The 24,069-nt window shown below is 43.4% G+C and overlaps 1 protein-coding gene across 2 annotated transcripts in view; it reads right to left on the reverse strand.

Annotated features, from left to right (window-relative positions):
• The window catches only part of LOC119965342 (PDZ and LIM domain protein 4-like), a 128,419-nt gene extending 109,518 nt beyond the window's left edge, over positions 1–18,901 (reverse strand). Inside the window, exon 1 of one of the 2 annotated variants that reach the window (XM_038795971.1) lies at positions 18,697–18,901. In XM_038795971.1, coding sequence (XP_038651899.1) covers positions 18,697–18,789 — 93 coding nt within the window. In that variant the 5' untranslated portion in view covers positions 18,790–18,901. The remainder of the gene's footprint in view (positions 1–18,696) is intronic. The other variant, XM_038795972.1, reaches the window with a different exon arrangement.
• Positions 18,902–24,069: the final 5,168 nt, after the last annotated feature.

The following is a 24,069-nucleotide window of genomic DNA, read 5'->3' on the forward strand; positions in this document are numbered from 1 at the left end:
ATAGTGTTAAAAGATTCAAAGACATGGAATACCAGCAGTGTTAGTCTGACTTTGCAACACTCTTGATACAATCTCAACTCAAATACTATGACTTTCACCAGACCACAAAAATAGAGGGGGGAAGATTATGAGAAAGAGACTAGGAAGCTGGTTCATAGCAATATTATTAGTCTTTTACTGCACTATTTGAGGGAAAAATAAGGAAATACTCTTACTTTTGCTGGTGGGTTGGCTAACAAACTTTAATTGCCAAAGGTCAAAATTTGACCCAAATCGATTGGAAATCTAACTGAACAAGCTTCATTAATCATGTACGTCAGCCAACAATGCACATGTTTGGGTTCTCCTAAAAAATAAATGGGCAAAAGATTGGTTTCTTGTGACAATGCATTCTTTTTATGGTCTGCTTCCCTGATGAAGACAAGCACTGCACAACATGCTCTCTGGGGATGTGTGGCTAGACACAGTTCATTATTTAGATAGAAGGGGGCGGTGGAAAGCAGGAAGAAAGATATTTGAAACCAAAACCTACCAAATTTGGTAGTCATCTTTCGTGCATCTTTCTCGACTGAATACTTGCATAGTCTATGCTATCGCATCATCATTGTACTTTGTACAAACTTAAAATTTACTGTGTTCATCAGTCAACTGCAAGAGTGCCATTTATTTTAAATACAAGCAGTTAGTGAAATTTGCAGATTGCTGTGGGGTGCAACTCACAACCATAGATTGCAGGGTGTAAAATTTTGCATGGAACGGTTATTGATCGTTTTCTTGAAAGAAAAAACTGACCTGAACCATCACAACCAAACTTTTCTCTTTAAAATGCTGTCAGACATTTGAAGTTAATCTTCTAGTTGTTCACGATGGTTGGGTCTTCAGGTCCTGCTGATGGCGAACCCATGGTGGGAGGTGAAAAGAGTCCACATGCAGCATGACCTGAATAACATTCAGGCTTAAGCTGAGAAGTGACAAATGACATTCACATCACACAAGGGACAGGCAATGACCATTTTTAACAAAAAAAGTTTATCCGTCTCTCATTGACATTCAATGGTATTACCATCACTGAATCTCCCACTATCATCCTGGGGGTTATCACTGACCGGAAACAGTACTGGACCAGCCATACAAATGCTGCAGCTGAAAGAGCAGGTCAGAGGCTAGGAATTCCGAGATAAGTAACTCACTTCTTGACGACAAGACACAAGCCAGGAATGTGATGCAATACCCTTGCCTGGATCAGTACCAAGGACATCAAGTAGCTCAACACCACCCAAAATAAAGTGGCCCGTTTGATTGGTACCCCAATCATCATCTTAAACATTCACTCCCTCGATCACAAATGCACAGTTGCAGCACGGTGCTCCAGCTACAAGATGTACCACATAAACTCACCAAGGCTCCTTCGACAGCACCTTCCAGACCCACAACCTCTATCACCCAGAAGGACAAGAGCAGCAAACATACAATAGAAAATCATCACCTGCACGTTCGAGCCACAAAATATTCCGACTTGGGTGATATTACTGTTCCTCAACTGTCACTGGGCCAAAATCCTGGAATTCCCTTTGTAATAGTACTGTGGGAATATCCACTCCTCATGGATTGCAGTGGTTCAAAACAAAACAGCTCATTACCAACTTCAAGGACAATTAAGAATGAGCAACAAATGCTGATCTTGCCAACAAGGCTCAGATCCCATTGAGGAATCTAAAACAAAAACCAAAAAGCAGCTAGAAAAAACAAATTTCACCCCCCCCCCCCCCCCCCCCCCCCCCCCCCCCCCCCAGGCCTTTCAAATTCTCCCTCTATTTGCCCGCCCACCATCACTCGAAGCGACTCATTCTCATAACACAGTCAAGTTCAAGAATTCACTCAGGTAGAACTTTGAATGCAAGCTGGCATTTCCATCATTTTGATAGGTTAGATAAAGAAGGGATGGGAAAGGAGGAGGTTTGTTTGGAGCACAAAATTGGTTGGGGTGAATTGGGTGTTTCCTGTGGCACAACACTTCAGACACAGCTATTCTATACCCTTTGAATTACAATTGAGCAAATAATATATTTTAGCAAGCAGCACATAACTAAATATGTTATGGTCTTAGCAAGAGTGCTAGAACTGATATTGGTGAACCTGGGTTCAGGAAGGGAAGAAAGGAAGTGGTCAGTCTGCCACTCCTCGATGATCAGGGAAACTGCAGCTGGAATATGCACATGTGCAAACATTGGATGCCATTAGGACATGGCTCAGCTCTGATACCAATCTGAAGAGACGGCCTTCCAACATTAATCGTCACAGTTCATATGTGAAGAATGGGCACCAAAGGATGATTGGTATTCATTGATATTCTCCCAGCTAAAGGTTAATTAATGCCTTCAGTGGTAAGAAAGGTCACGACTTGAAATATTAATTTGATTTGTCTCTCCACAGATGTCAGCAGGCCTGACTACTGCTAGCATTTTCAGTTTTAATTTTGTGATTTCTGACATCAGCAGCACTTTTTCTCCCTCTTTATTCATTCATGAGATGTGGACATTGTTGGCCAGGCCAACATTTGTTGCCCATCCTGAAAGGTTTTTTTATATTAGTGTTCAATTCACTGCCACTTATCTTCCAGGAATAACCACCTTGAAGACGTTCTGTTCTCTTCTCTGACAGGAATCATTTGCCTCTTTAAATACTCAGCTTTATGCCTTATATCCACACTTTAATGAATTGAGGGGCCAGTACAACATTGAGCTCATCTTTCATTGCAATTTCATCCATGCCCACCTTGGCCAACCCCACCCCCACCCCCAAAAAAAAACATTTCATCAATCTCTGGTGTTCTTCTTCTGCTTGGAGCCCTCCTTCCGGCCTCTAATGTTCTCTATCTTTTCATGAGAACTGCCAATGTGACAACAGCAATCTTAATTTCTCTGCTCCCCTTAACTCATGCTTACCCTTCTGAACTTGCTGCACTCTCTTCTCAGGTCCAGCACTAAAATGGCTATCAAACCTGTTGACAAGGGTGGTGTTGTTTTGTCTGCGGAACCAACATAAATTCTGATTTTCTCCCAACTCTGCCTGGATGATGACTACATCATTGAATATCAAGCCCATTGCTTCCAGCACCGACCTCAGCTCTTCTAACTCCTTCCCAACATATTCAGCCTGCTGCTACCCCCATTGAATTGATTTCTTCTCATTACAACTATTCTTTCTTCCTTGCCCGGTCATTCATAGATCATAGAATTTACAATGCAGGAGGCCATTTGGCTCACAGAGTCTGCACCGGCCCTTGGAAAGAACACCCTACTTAAGCCCACACCTCTAGCCTATTCGCATAATCCAGTAACCGCACCTAACCTTTTTGGACACCAAGGGCAATTTAGCAAGGCCAGTCCATTTTTGGATGCCAAGGGCAATTTAGCATCACCAATCCAACCAACCTCCACATCTTTGGACTGTGGGAGGAAACTAGAGCACCCGGAGGAAGCCCAGGCAGACACAGGGAGAACGTGTAGACTCCGGATAGATAGTGACCTAAGCCAGAAATCAAATTCTCCATCTACATTTGTGACACTTCTCATGCCTTCTTATCACTCGCCTTCACTCTCTCTGCATCTCCACCCAAGAAAAGTACATAATCCAAGAAATCTTGCATCTCTGCTGGCTGACCTTCAGAATTCTGTAGATCCAATGCAGCAGAGCCCCAAGAGATCAAGACTATGAAAAGTTTACTCCCTTACTAAAACCTTCAAAATCAACTTTTTCAATTAAGACAATATTTTTAAAAAAAATTTAATACCCAATTCATTTTTTCCAAATAAGGGGCAATTTAGCATGCTCAATCCACCTACCTCGCACATCTTTTTGTGGGGAGGCGAAACCCATGCAAACAAGTGGAGAAATGTGAAAACTCCACACGGATTGGGATTGAACCGGGGACCTCGGCGCCGTGAGACTGCAGTGCTAACCCCTGCGCCACCATGCTGTCTAAAACATTAGCATAAACATTGTTTACAAAATAAACATCTGGCCTAGAATGCTACAGTAACAGTGCAACCAAGGTTCTGCTACACATTTGCTAACACGCAAAGCTATCACCCACAACCCCACAACTTCAGCTCGCAGTCCGGGTATTGCCTCCATTTCAAAATTCTCACCACTGCCACTCATCTTCAACTTCGCTGCGGTTTCTGTGCTTATACAAGTCTAGCCTCATGCACATCCCTGATTTTCTACACAATAGGAAACAGCTGCATTGCCGGCTGCTCGGACAAAGGAAGTCCCTCCCTAAACCTTTGCCTCTCTTGCCCTCCCATCAGACATGCTTCCCATGAGACATGCCTTAATACTGACCACATTGACCAAGGTTTTGTCCTAATATATCCTTATGGTTCAGCATCAAATTTCTGATAACTGCATGGACATTTTTCCACTTCCCCCCCCCCCCCCCCCCCCCTCCTCCGTGCTTCTCACCCTCCCCTCACCCCACTCCTCCCTCTCGCCCTCTTCCAAGCTCATCCCCATGATAGGTGGGTGGGTGGGCTCAATTTGACAGCCCACCTGCCATATTTAAATAAGTAAGTACGGTTAAGATCCAGATAATATACTGCCCACACCACAAAACATTGCATGGGTAGTCAAGCAGGAACAGGCAACTTGATTTTTTTTAAACTACATTCAAAGGGCAGGAAGAGGAGGGGATGCACAGCTTAATCTTTGGGTTCTTCCCTTTGCTGTTAGAGATGGGAGAGGGGTTGGGTGACCTACCCAAGATGGGCTTCTCCTTTCTTCTTACCTGTCCACACCCTTCAACCCAACCTCCACCATTCCACCGACCTCCCTGGACGGGGAGGGGATGCACAGCTTAATCTTTGGGTTCTTCCCTTTGCTGTTAGAGATGGGAGAGGGGTTGGGTGACCTACCCAAGATGGGCTTCTCCTTTCTTCTTACCTGTCCACACCCTTCAACCCAACCTCCACCATTCCACCGACCTCCCCGGACTCTGCAACCTTCCTTGACATACCGGCTTCTGAATCCATAGGCCTCCTTACTCCTCTTGAGTGTTCTGGCACCGGCCACGAGTGCACCATTGCTGCTGTTGAGACGGATGGAGCTGCTGGCCAATTGGATTGACTGGCAGCTGGAAGGCAACACTGCCTCCCCACTAAAGTGACAGAAATTCTATTTGCCCTTATTAAGCCTGGCCACAGCACATTATGATCTGCCCCCCTCATATTTTTCAGCCTGAATAGTCAGTGACTGCGCTCACTGGGGAGTTATACTCAAAAAATTGCACATCAAAAGATAGGGATACTACCTGTAAAACCTATCCAAGGGGACATACTCCAAAAAGGTGATCTCTAATCTCTCAGTTCTTCCACCCCTTTACAGACCGTCCCTTTCATTCTTTTTCCACCCTCCAAGGACCTAGATCTCCTTGGTTAGTTTTCACAGGATAATCTTTGAAACGAAATGTAAAAAAAAAATGTCAATTTTAAACATGACCTGCCACTTGTAATTGCACATGTAACCAGGCACTCATGTATTGTGCTGAAAGAAACTGAACTGTTAAGTTCAGATTTGATATTACAGGATGTATTTTTCCAAATAAAGTATATTCCTGGAATAAACATTGCAACACATTCCTGTTAGAGCAGGAAGATCAACTCACTATACAAATAATTTGTAGAGCAATGGTTTGATGGTAGTATCAAATTACTTCCACTACAGTGAATAGAGGAACGAGAAGGAAACCCAGTTATATACACACACCTGTGTAGTTTAAAAAAAATATTCTTCCATATGTACACACAGGCATACACATTTATAGATGACAGTCACAACATTGAACATTACTTCTAATGGATTTCATTTACACAGCACATGTGGAAACATCCAAGTGTTTTACACAATTATTATTATGCAATGATTTACCTGGGGATTTCTGTACTACAAAAATATACGCACTTGGGAGTTTCCCCCTTGATGATTCAGTGAAGGGTGTTTTGCAAGGCACAATACAGATCCAGAGAGCAGGAAAGCCCCAACAAATTGAAACCTTGGTTTTTGCTGAAATAGTTGATCTCACTGGTGGTACTTTTTAGGAAAGGACAACACAGCATTTCCACCACATCATTTTAACCATTGCCTAGAGAGCAAGCAAATTCAGGGTCAGAATCATCGGTGGCTATTTCAGTAAGGAATTAGCAATCTGAAATGCACCGCCCATGCCGGATCAAGAAAATAACACCACTTGGATAAAGACACTGAATAGCAGCACCAAAAAAAAAAAGAACTGCCCACGAGAGAAAAGGGAGGGGAAAAAATGCAGTGTAAAAACACAAGGTTTGAGATAATTGTACTGACACAAGTAGATTTTCCAGCCACTGTGGACAGGCATAATTCAACAGGCATGGCAGGATTCCTGTAACTCAGAACCTTTCGGGTTAGATATTTAAAAAAGGATGAAGCTACTTCAAGGCAAATGGTTGCATGGTTGGTTGGGGGTGGGGCAGCAATATATTTAGAGGACAAAGACGGTGGAGCATAAAAAAGTCTAACAAAATTAATGAAGCACATTTCAATTCATATGCTCAGTCCGCCTACATTGAAGGGCCAATAATGCAGCCAGATTGCCTTGGCAATGACACGGCACAGGTCAGTGCACAAGTCGACCTCAGTTAAGCAAGGCCCAACTATTTGCAAAGCACAAGGAGAAAAAAAAGCAAACTTGAATTCTAGCATAAAAAGGCAGAAAAAACACAGATGAATAGATTGTAGCAATTTAAAGAGGTATGATAAACTCAGTTGTCATTTATATAGAAATAAAAGTTGTCCCCATTGTTAAACAATGCGTAAAATTAATTTTGAGAAACACGAATTAGGTTAGAGTTGTCCTTTCTGAAATCCATGCTTCTAAACACATCATGTCATAGCAGTTCTCTAGTGATTAATGCAGCTGCACATTCAGATGACTAATTCCACACGGATATGCCAACTGTGGCCGCTTTGGAGAAATTTCAACTGCAGCATTCTGGTGTAGACACATACTAATTGCAATTTTCAGCAGAAAAATTCTATCCTTCAGCCAAAAGAAAATAACATTTTTCAAACTGAAGGCCTGGAAGAAAAGGCATAGTGCGCACAGAATATTTGCTTCTGAATTTCAGAGTTGATCCAAAGAATCCGTCATATGTGCTTTCAATCTCAAACTTGTGCCGAAAGCAAGGAGTTAGCCCCCTGCCACACACCACGCTCCTGAAGACAATTCATTCAGTCTTTTAAAAAACCCTCATTTAATTTTCCTCTGTGCACCTTGTTTTCTGGAGGCAGGGACACGGAACCTACATTGCCATGAGGAGCAAAGCTAAACTTTGCTTATGAACCTGATCAATGTATATCCAATTGTAGGGAAAGAAAATTTAAAGTCAAATCCAATTTTATCCTTTAAAAATGAAACTAACAAGGGCACCACCAGGAACCAAAGCATGTCCAATTTTCCTGTCTCTCCTCCAACCAGAAATTCAGCCTAGATAGTATTACAAAGCAGGTACTGGAACAAGAGTTGTTTTCCTCGTGAGAATTAGCAGCACACCAACATAGCAGATATTCCCCCCCACCACCACCGAGTAGTTACCTGTATCCCTCGGTGCAGTGAAATCATCGGACTGGTGTACTGACTTATGCCGTGTCATTGCTGTTCTCCTACCAGAAATCAGTGCAATGCAACTGATGAAGAACTGAGGAAGACAGCAACTTCCGCTAGCATGCAAGGCTACACTGCAGAAGCAAACTTTTCCTGGATTTCAAAGAACTAATGCAATAGCGATGATTCGATTATTTGATGGGTAACGTCACCCTGCCATTCTTGCCTTCTTCAGTTGCACCGGAACAGAAGAAAACAGGTACAGAAAATCCACAGCCACCAACCTCAACATTTTGCATCATGGCAAAAAAGGGTGAAGCCCAACAGAACCACCTCTTCCCCCAATTGCAACCAACTAACCTTCGTAGCAAATACCCTGCCTGGGAGGATGCAAGAGGTATCTGGCAATGTCAGAATAAACAGACAGGTACATAGGTGGGCATGGCATTAAATACTTGAGAAATTGCCCTGGATTTCATTAGAGCTTAGGGAATATACAGATATGAAGTTCTTCCCTGGGCAGAAAATAAATGCATTGTAATATTAAAAATGGAAATAAGCTGTAAAACTATGAAAACGTAGTTACTACATACGGAGAAAAATACAGTGGAGTTTTAACCTCGTTTTATAATAGCAATTTAGAATATATTGGGGAAATAATGGTAAATTTGATGTGTACCTTGTTTAAAGTGCAAATCATCCAGCAATTTCTGAAGAGGAAGAGAATTTCGAAACACCACAACATTTTCTAAATAATTTGCATCACTAAGCTGTCAATCTGATAAAAATTGCAGCATTGCATCAAACCTCCCGCAGGTTTTACAAATGTGCGTGTTAATTTGCGGATTATACTCAAATCGCAGAGTTAGGGTTACTACTTGACACCACAAGCACCCAAAAAAAAAAGGATCCATGATCCTGCAATACCACTTAAACCTGTCCATCTCCCTTTAAATTGTGGACTTCATTTCTACAGGTAGTAAATTGTTGAACGAGATTTAACATTTTAATTGCTCTCAATACATCATCAGCTCACATTTCCAGGACTGAAAATTTGAGCTAAGGGGAGGGAAAAGTGCAAGTAACAGGACACCAACATGAGCTGCCCTGTTCTAGCAATTCTTCCTCCACAGATGCTGCCTGACCCAAGCTTGCGGCTTGCTACATTTTCCATCAACTCCGATAGGCTGGCAGACCACGGAGGTACAAACAAACAAGGAGGTGGAAAGGTGTTTACTCTACAGGCTATTAGGATAGAGAGCCCATCTGCCCTTGCAAAAAGCCAATGAGATCATCAATGTATCACGTGATGGACCCAAGTGCCCTTGTTCCAACTAGAAACACAACTCCTTTTTTGAATAGAGCAATGCCAGCAGAAAGGCCATTGCTCTACTCAATTCATGATGATTAAGAATTGACTTGCAGTATTGGAATACTGAATAAGAGTAGAGGTACCGGCATTTTCAACCAAGGGTGGCTGCTTGTTTGTTTACATATGTTGTCACAATTTACATTAAGTTCCAGCTTTATGTATCCAGCCAATAAATTATAGTATTTTCCAGTGCCTCCCCAATTTAACTGCTCACTGACGTTTTCTTATTCTGTTACTCCTAAAGGCAACAACTCCTGATAATTTGGACTTCCATTTACACATACTACTTCCATTATGGGTTGCTATATAGCAGATCGATGCAGAAATTTTACTGGATTGACTCAAAAACAACTCAAGCTAGATGACATGAATTCAAACTTACAGAACATGGAACAAATATGTATTTATTGATACCTTGCCCTCCTCCGTTCTCCTCGAGACACAACTTTCTTGGATAAGAGGATGACCTATAGAGCTCAGGTTTTTTACCACATGATTTTGCAGAGCTCACTCGTAAATGTACACAAGCACAAATTCTATAAAATTAATATGCTCTGCACAGCACCTCCCCAAGATTGATTAGCTTAGATCGTGAAAGCACATGTGGGTTCCTTCCATACATATACAGGAAAAAAAAAAATCAAATGGAAAACAATTAGCATTTCTACACTGGAAATTGCCCACAATTCTTCAGCTGCGTAAAGCTACAGAGCTTGTCAATAAATATTGATTTGTGCTAGGATTGCTTCCATGAGTTCTGCATTCAAAGAGCCACTATTATGCAAACCTCAACATCGGGTGTTGGTTATTGTAGCCGATCCTAATCGTACTTTCAAAGTCTGCAATCAAATTTTCTAGAACAGTTCATTAAATAGTGATCATTAGCAGGAACCCGGACTTAAATGCCCTCCCCCTACATCAGGTAGTTTGTTATCCTGAAATTAGCCAAATCAGTAATCAAGGATTAAACTTCTGGTATGTTATTTGTGCAAGTCCGTATCCACACCACATGGTATTATTGTAGTCACTTCCAGTTCATAAGAATTATATCTAATAAAAGAAATCCACTTATTAAAAATACCCAAATCTTGAATAAAATTTTAGACAGAAAAAATAATCACTGATATAAGTTATGTCCATGTGGCAATTCAGCACACAAATATTACATTTTAAAGCCATGGTTAGTACAGTTTTATTCATTAACATTGATAGGGTGCCTAATTTAGAAATGCATGGTTTACATGAAGCGTCATGCCAAAGGTATGTTCAGCCCTACGAGTCTCTTTTTGTCAATCTATTAAACCATGGTTTCTCAGCTCAGACATCTATTGATCATAGTTGTACCTCAAGTAAGATGCAGGGACATTAGGGGGAATCTGGCACCAGATTTATCAAAATGCTGTTGAAGCTGAAGGTTAAAAAGGATAGATTGCACAAGGACAGGATGAATATGGTCGTACTGGGCTGCAACAGAATCTCACATTTATAACGCACCTTCAACATGAAAATAATTTAAGCTGCTTCATACAGCACAGAACAGGCCCTTCGGGTACATACAGAGCATGATCCTCAGCCAAAGCTACTAGGAGGTGGCCTTCAGCTTAGTCGGGGGTGGGGGGGGGGGGGGGGGCCGTAAAAGGCTGCTACTGGAAGAGGGGAAATTGGGGAGGTAGACCTATTTAGAGCGGAACATCAAATGTGGAATCTCGGTAACTACAGTATGCCTGTTGAATGAGTTTTTGTCATGGAGAACGTGTGATGATTCCAGAAGGTTGACGTATAGCGGCTTTGGAAAAATCAAAATAGGTTTACTGTTCTTCTCTTCAAATTATCTTTGTGAAAACTACTGCTACAGTGGAGTGAAGAGATGCACAAGTGATCAGAGTCAGAGAACAGAATTTGGTGGTGGTAGGTAAATTGTAGAACTGGAAGGAGCTGCAAAGAAAGCACAGCAGCAAAACCATAAAGGGGTCCAAGCACAAGAGGAAAAAGGTTAGTGGCACTGAAGGTCGCGAGACAAATGCAAGGCCAGCAATAGAGCAAGACCTATTGTGGGACAGGACAGAGGCAGCATGTTTTCAGTTGACAACTTTGGAATGTGGAAGATAGGAGGTCAGACCAGGAATAGTGATGCCTGGAAAAGATAAATAGCATAAACAAGGCTCTCAGCACAACATGACTTAGGCAAGCAACTTAACATAGGTGGCCTTTGTGATGTAGACAATACGAACACCAAGAAACAAACAGTTCGGCTCTGTCTGAGGCAGCAGATGGAGGCAAGATAGAATTGGTGGTAAAACTAAGGGTCTAGCACCAGGCTTTGAGGAGGCCAGATTTGGTCTCATCAATTTTTAGCCTGAGCAAATTACTGATCATCTGTGACTGGATGTCACAGAGGCAATCTGACATCATGGGAGGCAGTGGAGGTCAAAACAGAGCAGAGCATCATCAGCATAGTGTCTCCTTGCCTTCACCTGATATTGCCAAAGGGCAATCTGCCAAGAGAGGCACATGATCTGGGTAACAAATCAGGGTGGGGGGGGGGAAATCACCCTAGCAAGCACAGATTTCTGTATCTGTTCGATCCTGGATGCTGACTCGCAGTCACGAGGCTACAAGCCTCTGCATTATAGTAAGTTTATAGGTAAACAAATGTTGCAGTTGTTATTTACCATAACTGGTGAATGGGAAATATTACACCATGGTTGGAGATCACTGACTTTGGTCAGATTGGCAAGTGTGAAAGAAAGTGGGGCAATCCCACTCAGCACAGAAATGGAGGAAAAATCTTGGGTGTACCCAAGTGTGTATGGCCAGGTCAAAGGCAGCAAATGATCAAGGATGCACAAAACAACATGGTCACAGAATGTTGTTTATTCAGTCCTGTGTCAGCAGGTCAGATATTCAACTACAACATTGCCCTCTCCAGTAAGTGTTCAAATTTTAACTGCATGATTTGTAATATCTTCAATTTCATTAGTCCCTTAAAGTTTGACTTGCACAGTTTAGAACAAAAGCTCAACAACTTTTCCAATTTAAAGAAATCCAAATGTTACATCTACTAATAAATGGAAGGACCACTCATTAAGATAGAGGTTCTATTCTGGGTTTGCATTACTATTCTTCAGTTAATACAGTACATTCCACATCAATTAAGCTTCATAAATTTTACATTAGCATGATACTGATCTCCTCTTTTACAATCCACGTCAAAAGATGGGAGATTTGCACAATTTTATGGTCAATTGGAAGACCAACTGGAGCCAATGCCTACTGGCCTGCAGGTGGCAGCATAATGTCTGTTGCAAAGACACTCAAAAAAGGTAGTTTTCACACTAAGATAATTTGAAGGGAAGAACAGTAAACCTATTTTGATCTTTCCAAAGCAGCTATACGTCAACCTTCTGGAATCATCACACATTCTCCATGACAAAAACTCATTTAAAAATTTCCCACTCACATGACAAATCTCTCCCCAACTCAAAAAACTGGGTTATAGAAACAGGGTGCATCTGTTAAATTTGACATGGTATCAGCATGACTTGGTCACAAAATGTCAAAACTAAAAGGTCAATTGATAGATCCGTATTAAAAAAAAGGAGTTCTGCATTAAAAAGAAAGGAGAACTGAAGACTCGAGTGCACATACACATTGAAGACAAGGTAATCAAATAACTAAATGTAATAACACTATACACAGAATCCAGACCTTTGAACTTCAAGTGCAACAACTTAGTTAAATGGACAGAAAGCTCTAGTTTGGACGTGCTCTACCAAATGGCTGGTCTCATTTCAGATGCATAAAACTAAGTACAAGTATTTAGTCTGTCACATTTTTCCATTAGTTCATGTATAACATAAAAAGCCAATGTGTTCAAGCATTTATTGTGTTGTAATTAAGTAGACTATACACCTAGTACAGTAATTGTGGTTTAATAGTTTCTTGAAATACAACCCAACTGTAACCACAAAGGAAGTACTGGGAGTACTTCCTATCAGAAAGATTTTAAAGCAAAACAGCACTGATATTGATAGCTGACCTAGGTATATTAATGCAAGATTAGAGGCAGCACAGTGGCTAGCACAGTTGCTTCACAGCCCCAGGGTCACGGGCTCAATTCCCGGCTTGGGTCACTGTCTGCGAAGTCTGCACGTTCGCCCTGTGTCTGCGTGGTTCCCTCCCACAGTCCAAAGTGTGCAGGTTAGGTGGATTGGCCATGATAAATTGCCCTTCGTGTCCAAAAAGGTTAGGTGGGGTTACTGGGATACGGGGATATGGTGGAGGCGTGGGCTTGGCTGCTCATTCAGAGAGCCGGTGCAAACTCGATGGGCTGTATGGCCTCCTTCTGCACTGTAAATTCTATGATTCAGAATATGTTAGCAATTTGTAACCCTGTATTTTTGTCAAGCATTAAATGCAAGAGCGAGAAATGCTCATCACAATATTTACTATTTTAATTCAATGCAATTTTTAAAATTCACGTTTATGGAGTATTTTTCAAGCTATCATTTTGAATACTTCAGATGGACAGAATGCAAGTGACCCAAGCAGTGGAAGGAGTTGAAAGTCCAAGGAGAGAATATCAGTTAGCCTGTTAAAGCTAATTTTGGTAATTAGCTGTACTCCACAAAGGACAAGAGGCATCGCTCTCCATTAGAGTGAGACAACTGGTTATGTCGCACGAGGTAAACCTCTCCACGTTAAGTGTGGGGCAAGGCAAGGTGGCAAGCCTCCTTGAACTACCACAGCTGGTACAGGGATTGAACCTATGCTTGTTGGCATCATTCTGCACCACACTCCAGCCATCTGACCACCCCCACCCCACCCCCGTCAGTCTATTAAAGATCACCCCTCTATTGTACCGTCAGCTGGATATCTAATGTTGAAATAACCAAAAATGTCTCGATGTCTACTTAGTGCACATTTAATTAACCTAGACATTCTTTATGTGGGTGTTTTCTATTTAACTATCCCAGACATTCTTCCTGTGTGGTGTTTTACTATCTAATCTAAAATACTTTTACTAATTTAAACACAGCTCTGGATCCTATTATTTTGTATCAGCTTTCCTTAACTCAACTCTTTCATTACTTACAGACTAACAACTACCCCCTCCCCTGTCAAAACATTTTTTGCTCTAAATTAGAGGTAGAGCTTGTTTTAATCTTTCCTTGGAGACCATCCACTACACATTAAATCATTGCTCCTCATTTGAGAATTGCTTGGACATCACTTTGGTAGCATTGCAGCCAGCCACAGCAACTTAAAGTATGATCTGACCAGTGCGTGTACAGCTTCAAATGAAGAAAAAGGCCACAGAATAATCACTGTAATCCTGAAAACAAAAATGCATGAACATGCTTAAAAATTCCTTTTGCTTTCCACTACAGAGAACAAAATAAAGCTTAAAAAAAAGGGTTACACATCTGCTGCTTATTGCCATTCATAATGACACCAAAACGATATTTGAATTAGTCTCAGATGGACAGAATGCAAGTGACCTCAGCAGTCACTTAGGTCGCTGCTTAGGAAACTGGATCCACCCATTACCATGAGAAAAAAGGCATATTCAGTCCATCAGCTTGCCCAAATCTCTGGTGCTTGCACTTTAACCTGCATCAAGCTCCCCATCATCTCAATGCTCACCAACCTACATGTACCCAGTGCACCAACAGGGTTTCAAATGTTTTCATGCCCTTGCACATCAAGTTTCCTCCAGCCCAAGAACTATCTATGAACTCTGTTCCCCTAATACTAGTCCCTAGTTCAACCCTTCACCCCAAAATTCACAGATATGCTTTCAGCTGTCTAGGCCTTAAGACTAGCAATTCCCTCCCTAAAAACATACCCAGGTCTAAGTTTGTCATCACCCTGCTTTTTGCCAGGTCATGTTTTCTATATGCCGTGGGATATTTTCCTACATTTAAGAAAACACTATTAAAAGACCCTGTTGTAAGTCTCTTGTATCTCACTATTCCCAAGTTGGTTGGCAATTATAATCACCAAGTAGAATTTAGTGCAGAAGGAGGCCATTCGGCCCATCGAGTCTGCACTGGCTCTTGGAAAGAGATCCAACCCAAGGTCAATACCTCCACCCTATCCCCATAACCCTAAGGGCAATTTAGCATGGCCAATCCACCTAACCTGCACATCTTTGGACTGTGGGAGGAAACTGGAGTACCCGGAGGAAACCCACGCACACACGGGGAGGATGTGCAGACTCCACACAGACAGTGACCCAAGCCGGAATCAAACCTGGGACCCTGGAGCTGTGAAGCGATTGTGCTATCCACAATGCTACCATGTTGCCTAATTACTAGAAGATGTACAGCTTAACAATTCACAACTTTGGTTAAAATAAATAATTGATACAGGTTATGACATGGTCAAGGCAGAGATAGTAAGAGAATCAAGAGTTATGGGTATACTCGCTGTCAACAGGTGTGGTACCAGAGGATTGGAGAGTGGCGAATGTCGTGCCCCTGTTCAAAAAAGGGAATAGGGATAACCCTGGGAATTACAGGCCAGTTAGTCTTACTTCGGTGGTAGGCAAAGTAATGGAAAGGGTACTGAGGGATAGGATTTCTGAGCATCTGGAAAGGCATTGCTTGATTAGGGATAGTCAGCACGGATTTGTGAGGGGTAGGTCTTGCCTTACAAGTCTTATTGAATTCTTTGAGGAGGTGACCAAGCATGTGGATGAAGGTAAAGCAGTGGATGTAGTGTACATGGATTTTAGTAAGGCATTTGATAAGGTTCCCCATGGTAGGCTTATGCAGAAAGTAAGGAGGCATGGGATAGTGGGAAATTTGGCCAGTTGGATAACAAACTGGCTAACCGATAGAAGACAGAGAGTTGTGGTGGATGGCAAATATTCAGCCTGGAGCCCAGTTATCAGTGGCGTACCGCAGGGATCAGTTCTGGGTCCTCTGCTGTTTGTGATTTTCATTAACGACTTGGATGAGGGAGTGGAAGGGTGGGTCAGTAAATTTGCAGATGATACGAAGATTGGTGGAGTTGTGGATAGTGAGGAGGGCTGTTGTCGGCTTCAAAGAGACATAGATAGAATGCAGAGCTGGGCTGAGAAGTGGCAGATGGAGTTTAACCCTGACAAGTGTGAGGTTGTCCATTTTGGAAGGACAAATCTGAATGCGGAATACAGGGTTAATGGTAGGGTTCTTGGCAATGTGGAGGAGCAGAGAGATCTTGGGGTCTATGTTCATTGTTCTTTGAAAGTTGCCACTCAAGTGGATAGAGCTGTGAAGAAGGCCTATGGTGTGCTAGCGTTCATTAGCAGAGGGATTGAATTTAAGAGCCGTGAGGTGATGATGCAGCTGTACAAAACCTTGGTCAGGCCACATTTGGAGTACTGTGTGCAGTTCTGGTCACCTCATTTTAGGAAGGATGTGGAAGCTTTGGAAAAGGTGCAGAGGAGATTTACCAGGATGTTGCCTGGAATGGAGAGTAGGTCATACGAGGAAAGATTGAGGGTGCTGGGCCTTTTCTCATTGGAACGGAGAAGGATGAGGGGCGACTTGATAGAGGTTTATAAGATGATCAGGGGAATAGATAGAGTAGATAGTCAGAGACTTTTTCCCCGGGTGGAACACACCATTACAAGGGGACATAAATTTAAGATAAATGGTGGAAGATATAGAGGGAATGTCAGAGGTAGGTTCTTTACCCAGAGAGTAGTGGGGGCATGGAATGCACTGCCTGTGGTAGTAGTTGAGTCGGAAAATTTATGGACCTTCAAACGGCTATTGGATAGGTACTTGGATTAGGGTAGAATAAGGGAGTGTAGGTTAACTTCTTAAGGGCAGCACGGTAGCATTGTGGATAGCACAATTGCTTCACAGCTCCAGGGTCCCAAGTTCGATTTCGACTTGGGTCGCTGTCTGTGTGGAGTCTGCACATCCTCCCCGTGACTGCGTGGGTTTCCTCCGGGTACTCCGGTTTCCTCCCACGGTCCAAAGATGTGCAGGTTGGGTGGATTGGCCATGACAAATTGTCCAAAATTCTATGATTAACCTAGGACAAAAGTTCGGCGCAACATCGTGGGCCGAAGGGCCTGTTCTGTGCTGTATTTCTCTATAAGGTGCGAATGTGGAGTTGCAGATCATCATGTCAGATCAATCATGGTCGCATTGGTGGAGCAGACTTGATGGGCCGAATGGCATACTTATTCTCCTATGCCTTAAGTCTAGGACACAAGTACCATTTTCCCCACTTTAGAAAAGGCAGCTGCCTGTATTTTATAAATACAAATAAGAGCTCTTTCCAGATAGCATCCACTTACAAAGAATAACAATCTCCCTTTATGTGTCAATCCATTTGGCTGCAAGTTGTTAAAGCGTTATGCACAGTAGACAGAAAATTGGTAAATCAAACGTGTAGTTCAGGCTATTGAACTGGTGAGGGAACTGAATGAATTTTGGAGAACCATGATAATACATGTAGCTATCAAACTCAATGTAAATAGTTACATTAAATAGAAAGAATGATTAGTTTCAGACAGTGTGATCCGTTTCGTTCTGTTATAATAGGCTAGGAGTAGCATAAAAGACCGCATGTTTTTTCACCATGTTAAATTTGTATTTTGCTTTAACTGCACCAGCGGAACTTGACGAAAATCACTATCACAATAGATTTCATTTGAACAAGCTTCCTCGCGTGCCAGATTGTAACATCACAATTTTGGATTTTAATGATTTAGTTGCACCAACTGTACACAGGAAATCTCTTAACTGGCCAACTGCCCTCAATTAAACTGGAACCAAACCAAAATGCATCATCATTTTAAAAAAAATTCACCCGTGGAATAAACTTAAATCAATCGATTTTAATATGCAGCATAAAAAGAGAACACAGCGTACACTCCAGGGTCTGTCATTCAGTGAAGGGCTGCACGGTAACTCGCCAGTGTGGGATAAATCATTTCAAAATGTTTCCATCTCACCCAGTGCCTTCCCAATTAGAGAATCCCCCCACATTGCTATTCAAGTCATTGCCTCCCACAGTTCACAGTTACAGTTACCATCAGCCATGAACAGTTCCCGACTCTGAACCTTCCCGATCTCTATCTCTAGGGGCCTGTTTATCTATTAATGCGGGTTAAATGGGTCCCCCCCGGTCCCGGACCCCCCACCCCCAGTTTACAACTCGCTCTGGAGAAGAAGTCCATTGATGTGCTCCAGTCTCACAGTTACAATGCTCACTTACGCTGAATTAAGCAACAGCCCGTTATGCCCTCAAGATAATCCTTTGAGGCGATTTGTTACCAGCAAATCAAAGTTTTAAAAAGGAAGAGAGAGGGAACACAATAGTGGCAGACCCAGCAGAAAAGTGACCCAGCCAGCAGCTCCCACTGGCTAACACTTCCTTTATTGTGATTGCTAGGACAAAGTTAGAGAGGGTGAGAGAGAGAACTTTTTCACTTCACCCTCGAATAAGTTTGTATTCTTTTCTTAAACCTTAGAAGAAATAATATTGGCTAACCGCGCGCAGCGCAAAAATAATTTCAACAACTTTCCTGCGGCTTTCTAGCCACAGGTTACAAGCTAATTTTAAAAGCATGAAATGAAAACGATAACACCTCCCCTCCCTCCAGTGAAACGAGGGGATTTGGGGGGGGAAATAGAAGTTCCCAACAGTGTGTTTCCTTTGGATGGACGTTGTCGCTTACCCGCGAGATGGTTAAAGGTTGACTATAGTCCTTGCCTCCTACTAATCTAAAGCCCCAAGGTGACGGTCCGTAAAGTGTCACAGGATGTGGCATTTTTAAGCGGTTTATTGTTACTCCAGCCGGGGACTTGGAGCAAACTCTCTGTGACTCCCCGTGAGAGCGCAGGCTGCAGCAGTCCGGCTCTCCCTCTCCGCCCTCCCTTTAAATTCGGTGCTTCCACATTACATCATCCCCCTGCAGCCCGCGCCACTCACAACAAAGACCCGCAGGCCGTCACGTGCCCTTGAGTGACAGCTCGGCCCTCCCGTTGCCAGGGCGACCGACACCTCCCCTCCCTCCCCCGGGGACCAGCCCTTAGACGCAGGTGTGAACATTCGCAAAGCTCTCTGGGAATTGTAGTTCTCCCCTCCCACACACATACTGGTTAGCAGAAGCTTCCTCCCAGAGCTCCAGGTTGATGTGTTATGTACTCTGGGATAACACAGGCTGCAACTGGATGCAGCTTTAACCAAAAGATACTCCAGACCTTGAAATTAGTTCAATCTGATTTCTTAAACCAGTAGCACAGCTCGTACAGCTCTCTATGAGCTCGACTCTGCTAACCTAAGTGTGGCTCCTCTGTCTGACTGAACCAGACTAGCTCTTAGCCACGTGCTAGAGGTGTGATACTGTTCATACACCCTGACTCTGTAAATTTTCATCAGTGGAAAGATACGAAGTGTGAGTGCCTCGTGCCTTTTATAATGAGATACCACACCTGCGTGTCCTGCCTGCTCATTGATCATGTCCTGTTCTCTGTGTTCATTAGCTGCCTGCCTGCATATCATTATCTGCATGTTTGCATATCATGGCACAGGTATCACTCACACAGCAGCCCCTCTGTGCAATCCCAGTGCCTGCTTGTCATTCAGACAACTGCCTTTTTACAATTTTCCTTTCTCTCTCTCTCTCTCCAGGCTGTGCAGATGCCTTTTTTCAATGGGTCATCTGGACTTGAAAAGTTAGCTCTTTTCTCTCCCTGCAGATGCTGCCAGACCTGCCGAGATTTTCCAGCATTTTCTCTTTGGTGCTAGATGGAAAGGTGGCTGTCCCCTTGGCAGCAAGATCAAAGACCGCAGCTTATAAGTGATTGGCAAAAGGACCAAAGGCCAACACAAAGGGAAATCTTTTTTTTAAAGCCAGCCTGTGGTTACAATCTGGAACGCTGTGCCTGAGAGTGTTGTGGAGGCCATTTCAATTCTGGCTTTCAAAAGGGAGTTGGATAAGCATGTGGGGTGGTTGGGGACGGGGGCATAAAGTTGCATGACTATGGAGAAAGGAGAGTGGGACTAGCTAAATTGCTCTTGCAGAGAGCTGGCACAGACTCAATGAACCAAATGGCCTCCTTCTGTTCGATAACAATTTGACATCTTTATTTTTGTTTTCATGGAATTTGTTGTGGTTCCTTCATAGTTCTAGCAATGCAGAAACTAAATCAGTATGTCAGTTGATCTCTTAAAATTCTGCAACAATGCCCACTGGCAGGTTATAGATTTTAGTACACTTCTGGCATGTGGAATTTGCAACTTCAATTATTTTATTGCAAAGTTGATGGTCCCATTGGTAACTCTTATAACGGTGTTATCCTGGGAAAATTTTATGAAGGACTTAAAAATGCAGAGTTTTATACTAAGATCAATCATTTGTGAGCGTCAAGTGTTTGGCTGTCATAAAAACACTCCTATTAGGTACAGTTTTGTTCAGAGGAAGTACTTATCAACAAAAGGAAAGTAAATTATGCAAATTAGTATCTATAAAAGAGGAATTATTCACATTGTAAAAGCTGTGCATTGCTTTATAGCACACAAAAAGTATTAAAATATTTTACCGAAATGTTTATTCATGCAGATGATGTCCTTGGGTTTTCTAATATAAGCAATGACCAGCAATTTCTTCCAGCTTTCAAGAGAACTTCTGTGACCATTTGCTAAACCCACTGCAGGGCTTGAGCACACAAATCTAAGTCCACACTCCACTGAGGGGAGTACTGTCCTTTCAGAGATGTCATCTTTTGGATAAGATTTTAAACTGAGGCTTGTCTGCTTGGGTAAATGTAAAAGATCCCATGGCATAACTTCAAGAAGATCAGGAGTGTAATCCGAATGCCTGGGCCGAATGTTTTTCAAATTTTTCCAATTAAGGGACAGTTTAGTGTGGCCAATCCACCTACCCTGCACGTCTTTGGGTTGTGGGAGTGAGACCCATTGAGACACAGGGAGAATGTGCAAACTCCACGTGGACAGTGACCCAGTGCCAGGATCGAACCCGGGTTCTCGGAACTGTGGGGCAGCAGTTTCAACCACTGCGCCATTGTGCCGCCCCGCCCTCGCCAATATTGATCTCTCAATCAACATTGCAAAAAATGTGTTTATCATAATGCTGTTTATGAGGCTTTCCTTGTGTACAAGTTGGCTCCTCCCTTTCCTACATTGCAACAGTGACTACCCATTCATAAAGCACTTCATTGGCCGTAAAGCACTTTGAGACATTCTGTGGCCATGAAAAGCACTGTATAAGTCAAGTCTTTTTTAGGATGATATACTGTGCCTAACTGCACTAAAATTGACCAGAGGTAAGAATAAAAAACATGAATGTATATAGTTCTTTTGAGATGCTCAGTATACTCACCTCATCTCAGTGCTAAATGGTCTACCTCATACTCTTAGACATGGATCCCTGGTTCTTGACTCCCCCATCATCGGGAACACCCTTCTTGCATCTACTTCTCCAAAAGGACAAAGATTGGGCCTGGGGCAAATGGTGAGAATATGAACCCAAGGCAAAAATCTACTTGGCCCGGTACTCACCAATTTACAGTTAGGTGTGACCACAGTACAGTTCTAATGGAGACAAAGTTCAACCTTCACAATGATGACATCTCCATCATCACCATGCTAAATGGGATAATTTCAGAAGAAATGGGCGCGATTCTCCGCCCCCCCACGGTGGTTGGGAGAATAGCGGGAGGGCCTCCCGACATTTTTCACGCCCTCCTGCTATTCTCCCCCCCCTCTCGCCTGACCCACGTCACAAATCGCCGTTCGCCATTTTTTACGGCGAGCGGCAATTCTCCGCGGCCGATGGGCCGAGCGGCCGGACCTTTACGCCTGTTTTTTCACTGCAGCAAACACACCTGCTCGCTGCCGTCGTAAAAACGGACGCTAGATGCCCGTTTGGGGCATCCAGAGGCCCGTTTGGGGCGGGAGCACCACCGTTGTGCTCGGGAGGGGACAGGCCCGCAATCGGTGCCCACCAATCGTCGGGCCTGCGTCCAAAAGGGACGCACTATTTCACCTCCGCCGCCCGCAAGATCAAGCCGCCACATCTTGTCGGGCGGCGGTGGAGAAATGCGGAACCGCGCATGCTCGGGTTCCGTCAATGGCGTGGTGACGTCATCCGCGCATGCGCGGGTTGGAGCCGGCCGCGCCTCATCTTGGCGCGCGGCCTTAACGACGGTCGTAAGGCCACGACGCCGTGATTCCCGGGGTCCCGCTCCTAGCCCCGATGGGGGGGTGAATCGGGTCCCGGAAACGGGTGTGAAGGCTGTCGTGAAACACGGCCGGTTTCACGGCAGCCTTTACGACTCTCCGCATTTGCTGAGAATCTCGCCCCAAGCACCTCAAAACTAGGTATTCCTGAGGTTTGCGGGCCATTGGCCACAGTAGAATTGTATTCAGCTACAATCTGTAACGCCATGGTCTGACAAATCACTCACTCAAACATTACCATCAAAACAAGGGACAAACCCTTATTCAACGAGGGGTTCAGGAGAGTATGCCAGGAGCATCACCAGGCATACCTAACATGATCTGTCAACCTGGACAACAAACAACCAAAGGACTGCTAAACACTGGAGCAGCATGCTGTAGACAGAGCTGAGCCATCTTGCAACAAATGCATTAGTTCACAGTTTGCAGTCCTGTGACCCCTGGTCATGTATGGTGGTGGACAGATTAACAATAAGTGAAAAAAGGGGGCTCCTAATACCTTCCAATACTCAATGATGGTGGAGTTCAGCTCATCAGTGCCAAAGGCAAAGTTAAAACACTTACAGCCTTCTAAAGGCAGAAGTACAAAGTGAATGGTTCATCTCTGCCTCCTCCCAGTTCACCAGCATTACAGATGCCTGTCTTCAGCCAAATTGGTTCACCCTCATGTGATATCAAAAGATGAGTGCACTGGATATATCACTCATATTCCAGAACTAGCCCTGACCAAGTTGTTCCAACAAAGCTGATATCTAGCTGACAAAGTAGAACATTGCCCAATTATGCCCTGTCCGCAAAGAGCAGAACAAATCTGATCCAGCCAATTACTGCTCCATCAGCTTATTACAGCATTCACAGTCATCAGCAAATGAGAGCAATATTTTGTCAACGGTGTTCCTGGCGCTTACTCAACAATAGCCTGCTTGCCAATGCTCAGTTTGAGTTTCAACAGTATTACTTAACTGCACATCTTATTGCAGCCTTGATCCTAACATGGACCAAAGAGTTGAGTTCTATTTGTGAGGTGAGAATGACTACTGTTGACATCAAGGCAGCGTTTGATCAAGTCTGACATCAAGGTTCCCCAGTAAAGTTGTAGTCAATGGGAATAAGGCTAATACATACCACTGCCTAGAGGCATACCTAGTATGAAAGAAGATTATTCTTGTTGTTGGCAGTCAACCAGCTCAGCCCCAGTACATCGCTGAAGGAGTACTCGGACCAGTGTCCTGGACCCAACCATCTTCAGGATATTAATCAATTATCTTCGGTCCAACATAAGTTCAAAAGTTGTGATATTCGCTAATGATACCGCAGGATTCTGTTCCACTCACAACTCTTCTGAAAATGAAGCACTCTGTGCCCATACAGCAAGACCTGGCACCATTTAGGCTTGGATTGATAAGTGGCCAGTAGTATTCATATGACACACGTGCCAGGTAATGATCATCTCCAATAAGAGAGAATCAACAGTCTCTCCTGGATATTCAACATAATTACTGTGGTGATCCACTGTGTGCACCTGTATTAGGGGATGTAAGGTAGGACCTGCACTACAGGTTCGCCGGTAGCTCCTGCCGGCTAGCTCCGCCCACAAGGAGCCGTATAAATATGCATGACCTCCTCCTGATCAGCCATTTCGCCAGCTGCAGCAGGAGGCCACGCATCTGACTGTAATAAAGCCACAGTTGTACCAATCTGAGTCTTTTGTGCAATTGCTCGTGCATCAATTACCATTGCTTAATCCCTCACCATAATCATTCCTGGGGGTGTTATGATTGATAAGATACAAACAGAATGTGCCATATCTATACTGTGGCTACAAAAGCAGGTCAAAGCCTTGGTG

The sequence above is a fragment of the Scyliorhinus canicula genome, chromosome 4, assembly GCF_902713615.1.
Source record: "Scyliorhinus canicula chromosome 4, sScyCan1.1, whole genome shotgun sequence".
NCBI lineage: Eukaryota > Metazoa > Chordata > Chondrichthyes > Carcharhiniformes > Scyliorhinidae > Scyliorhinus > Scyliorhinus canicula.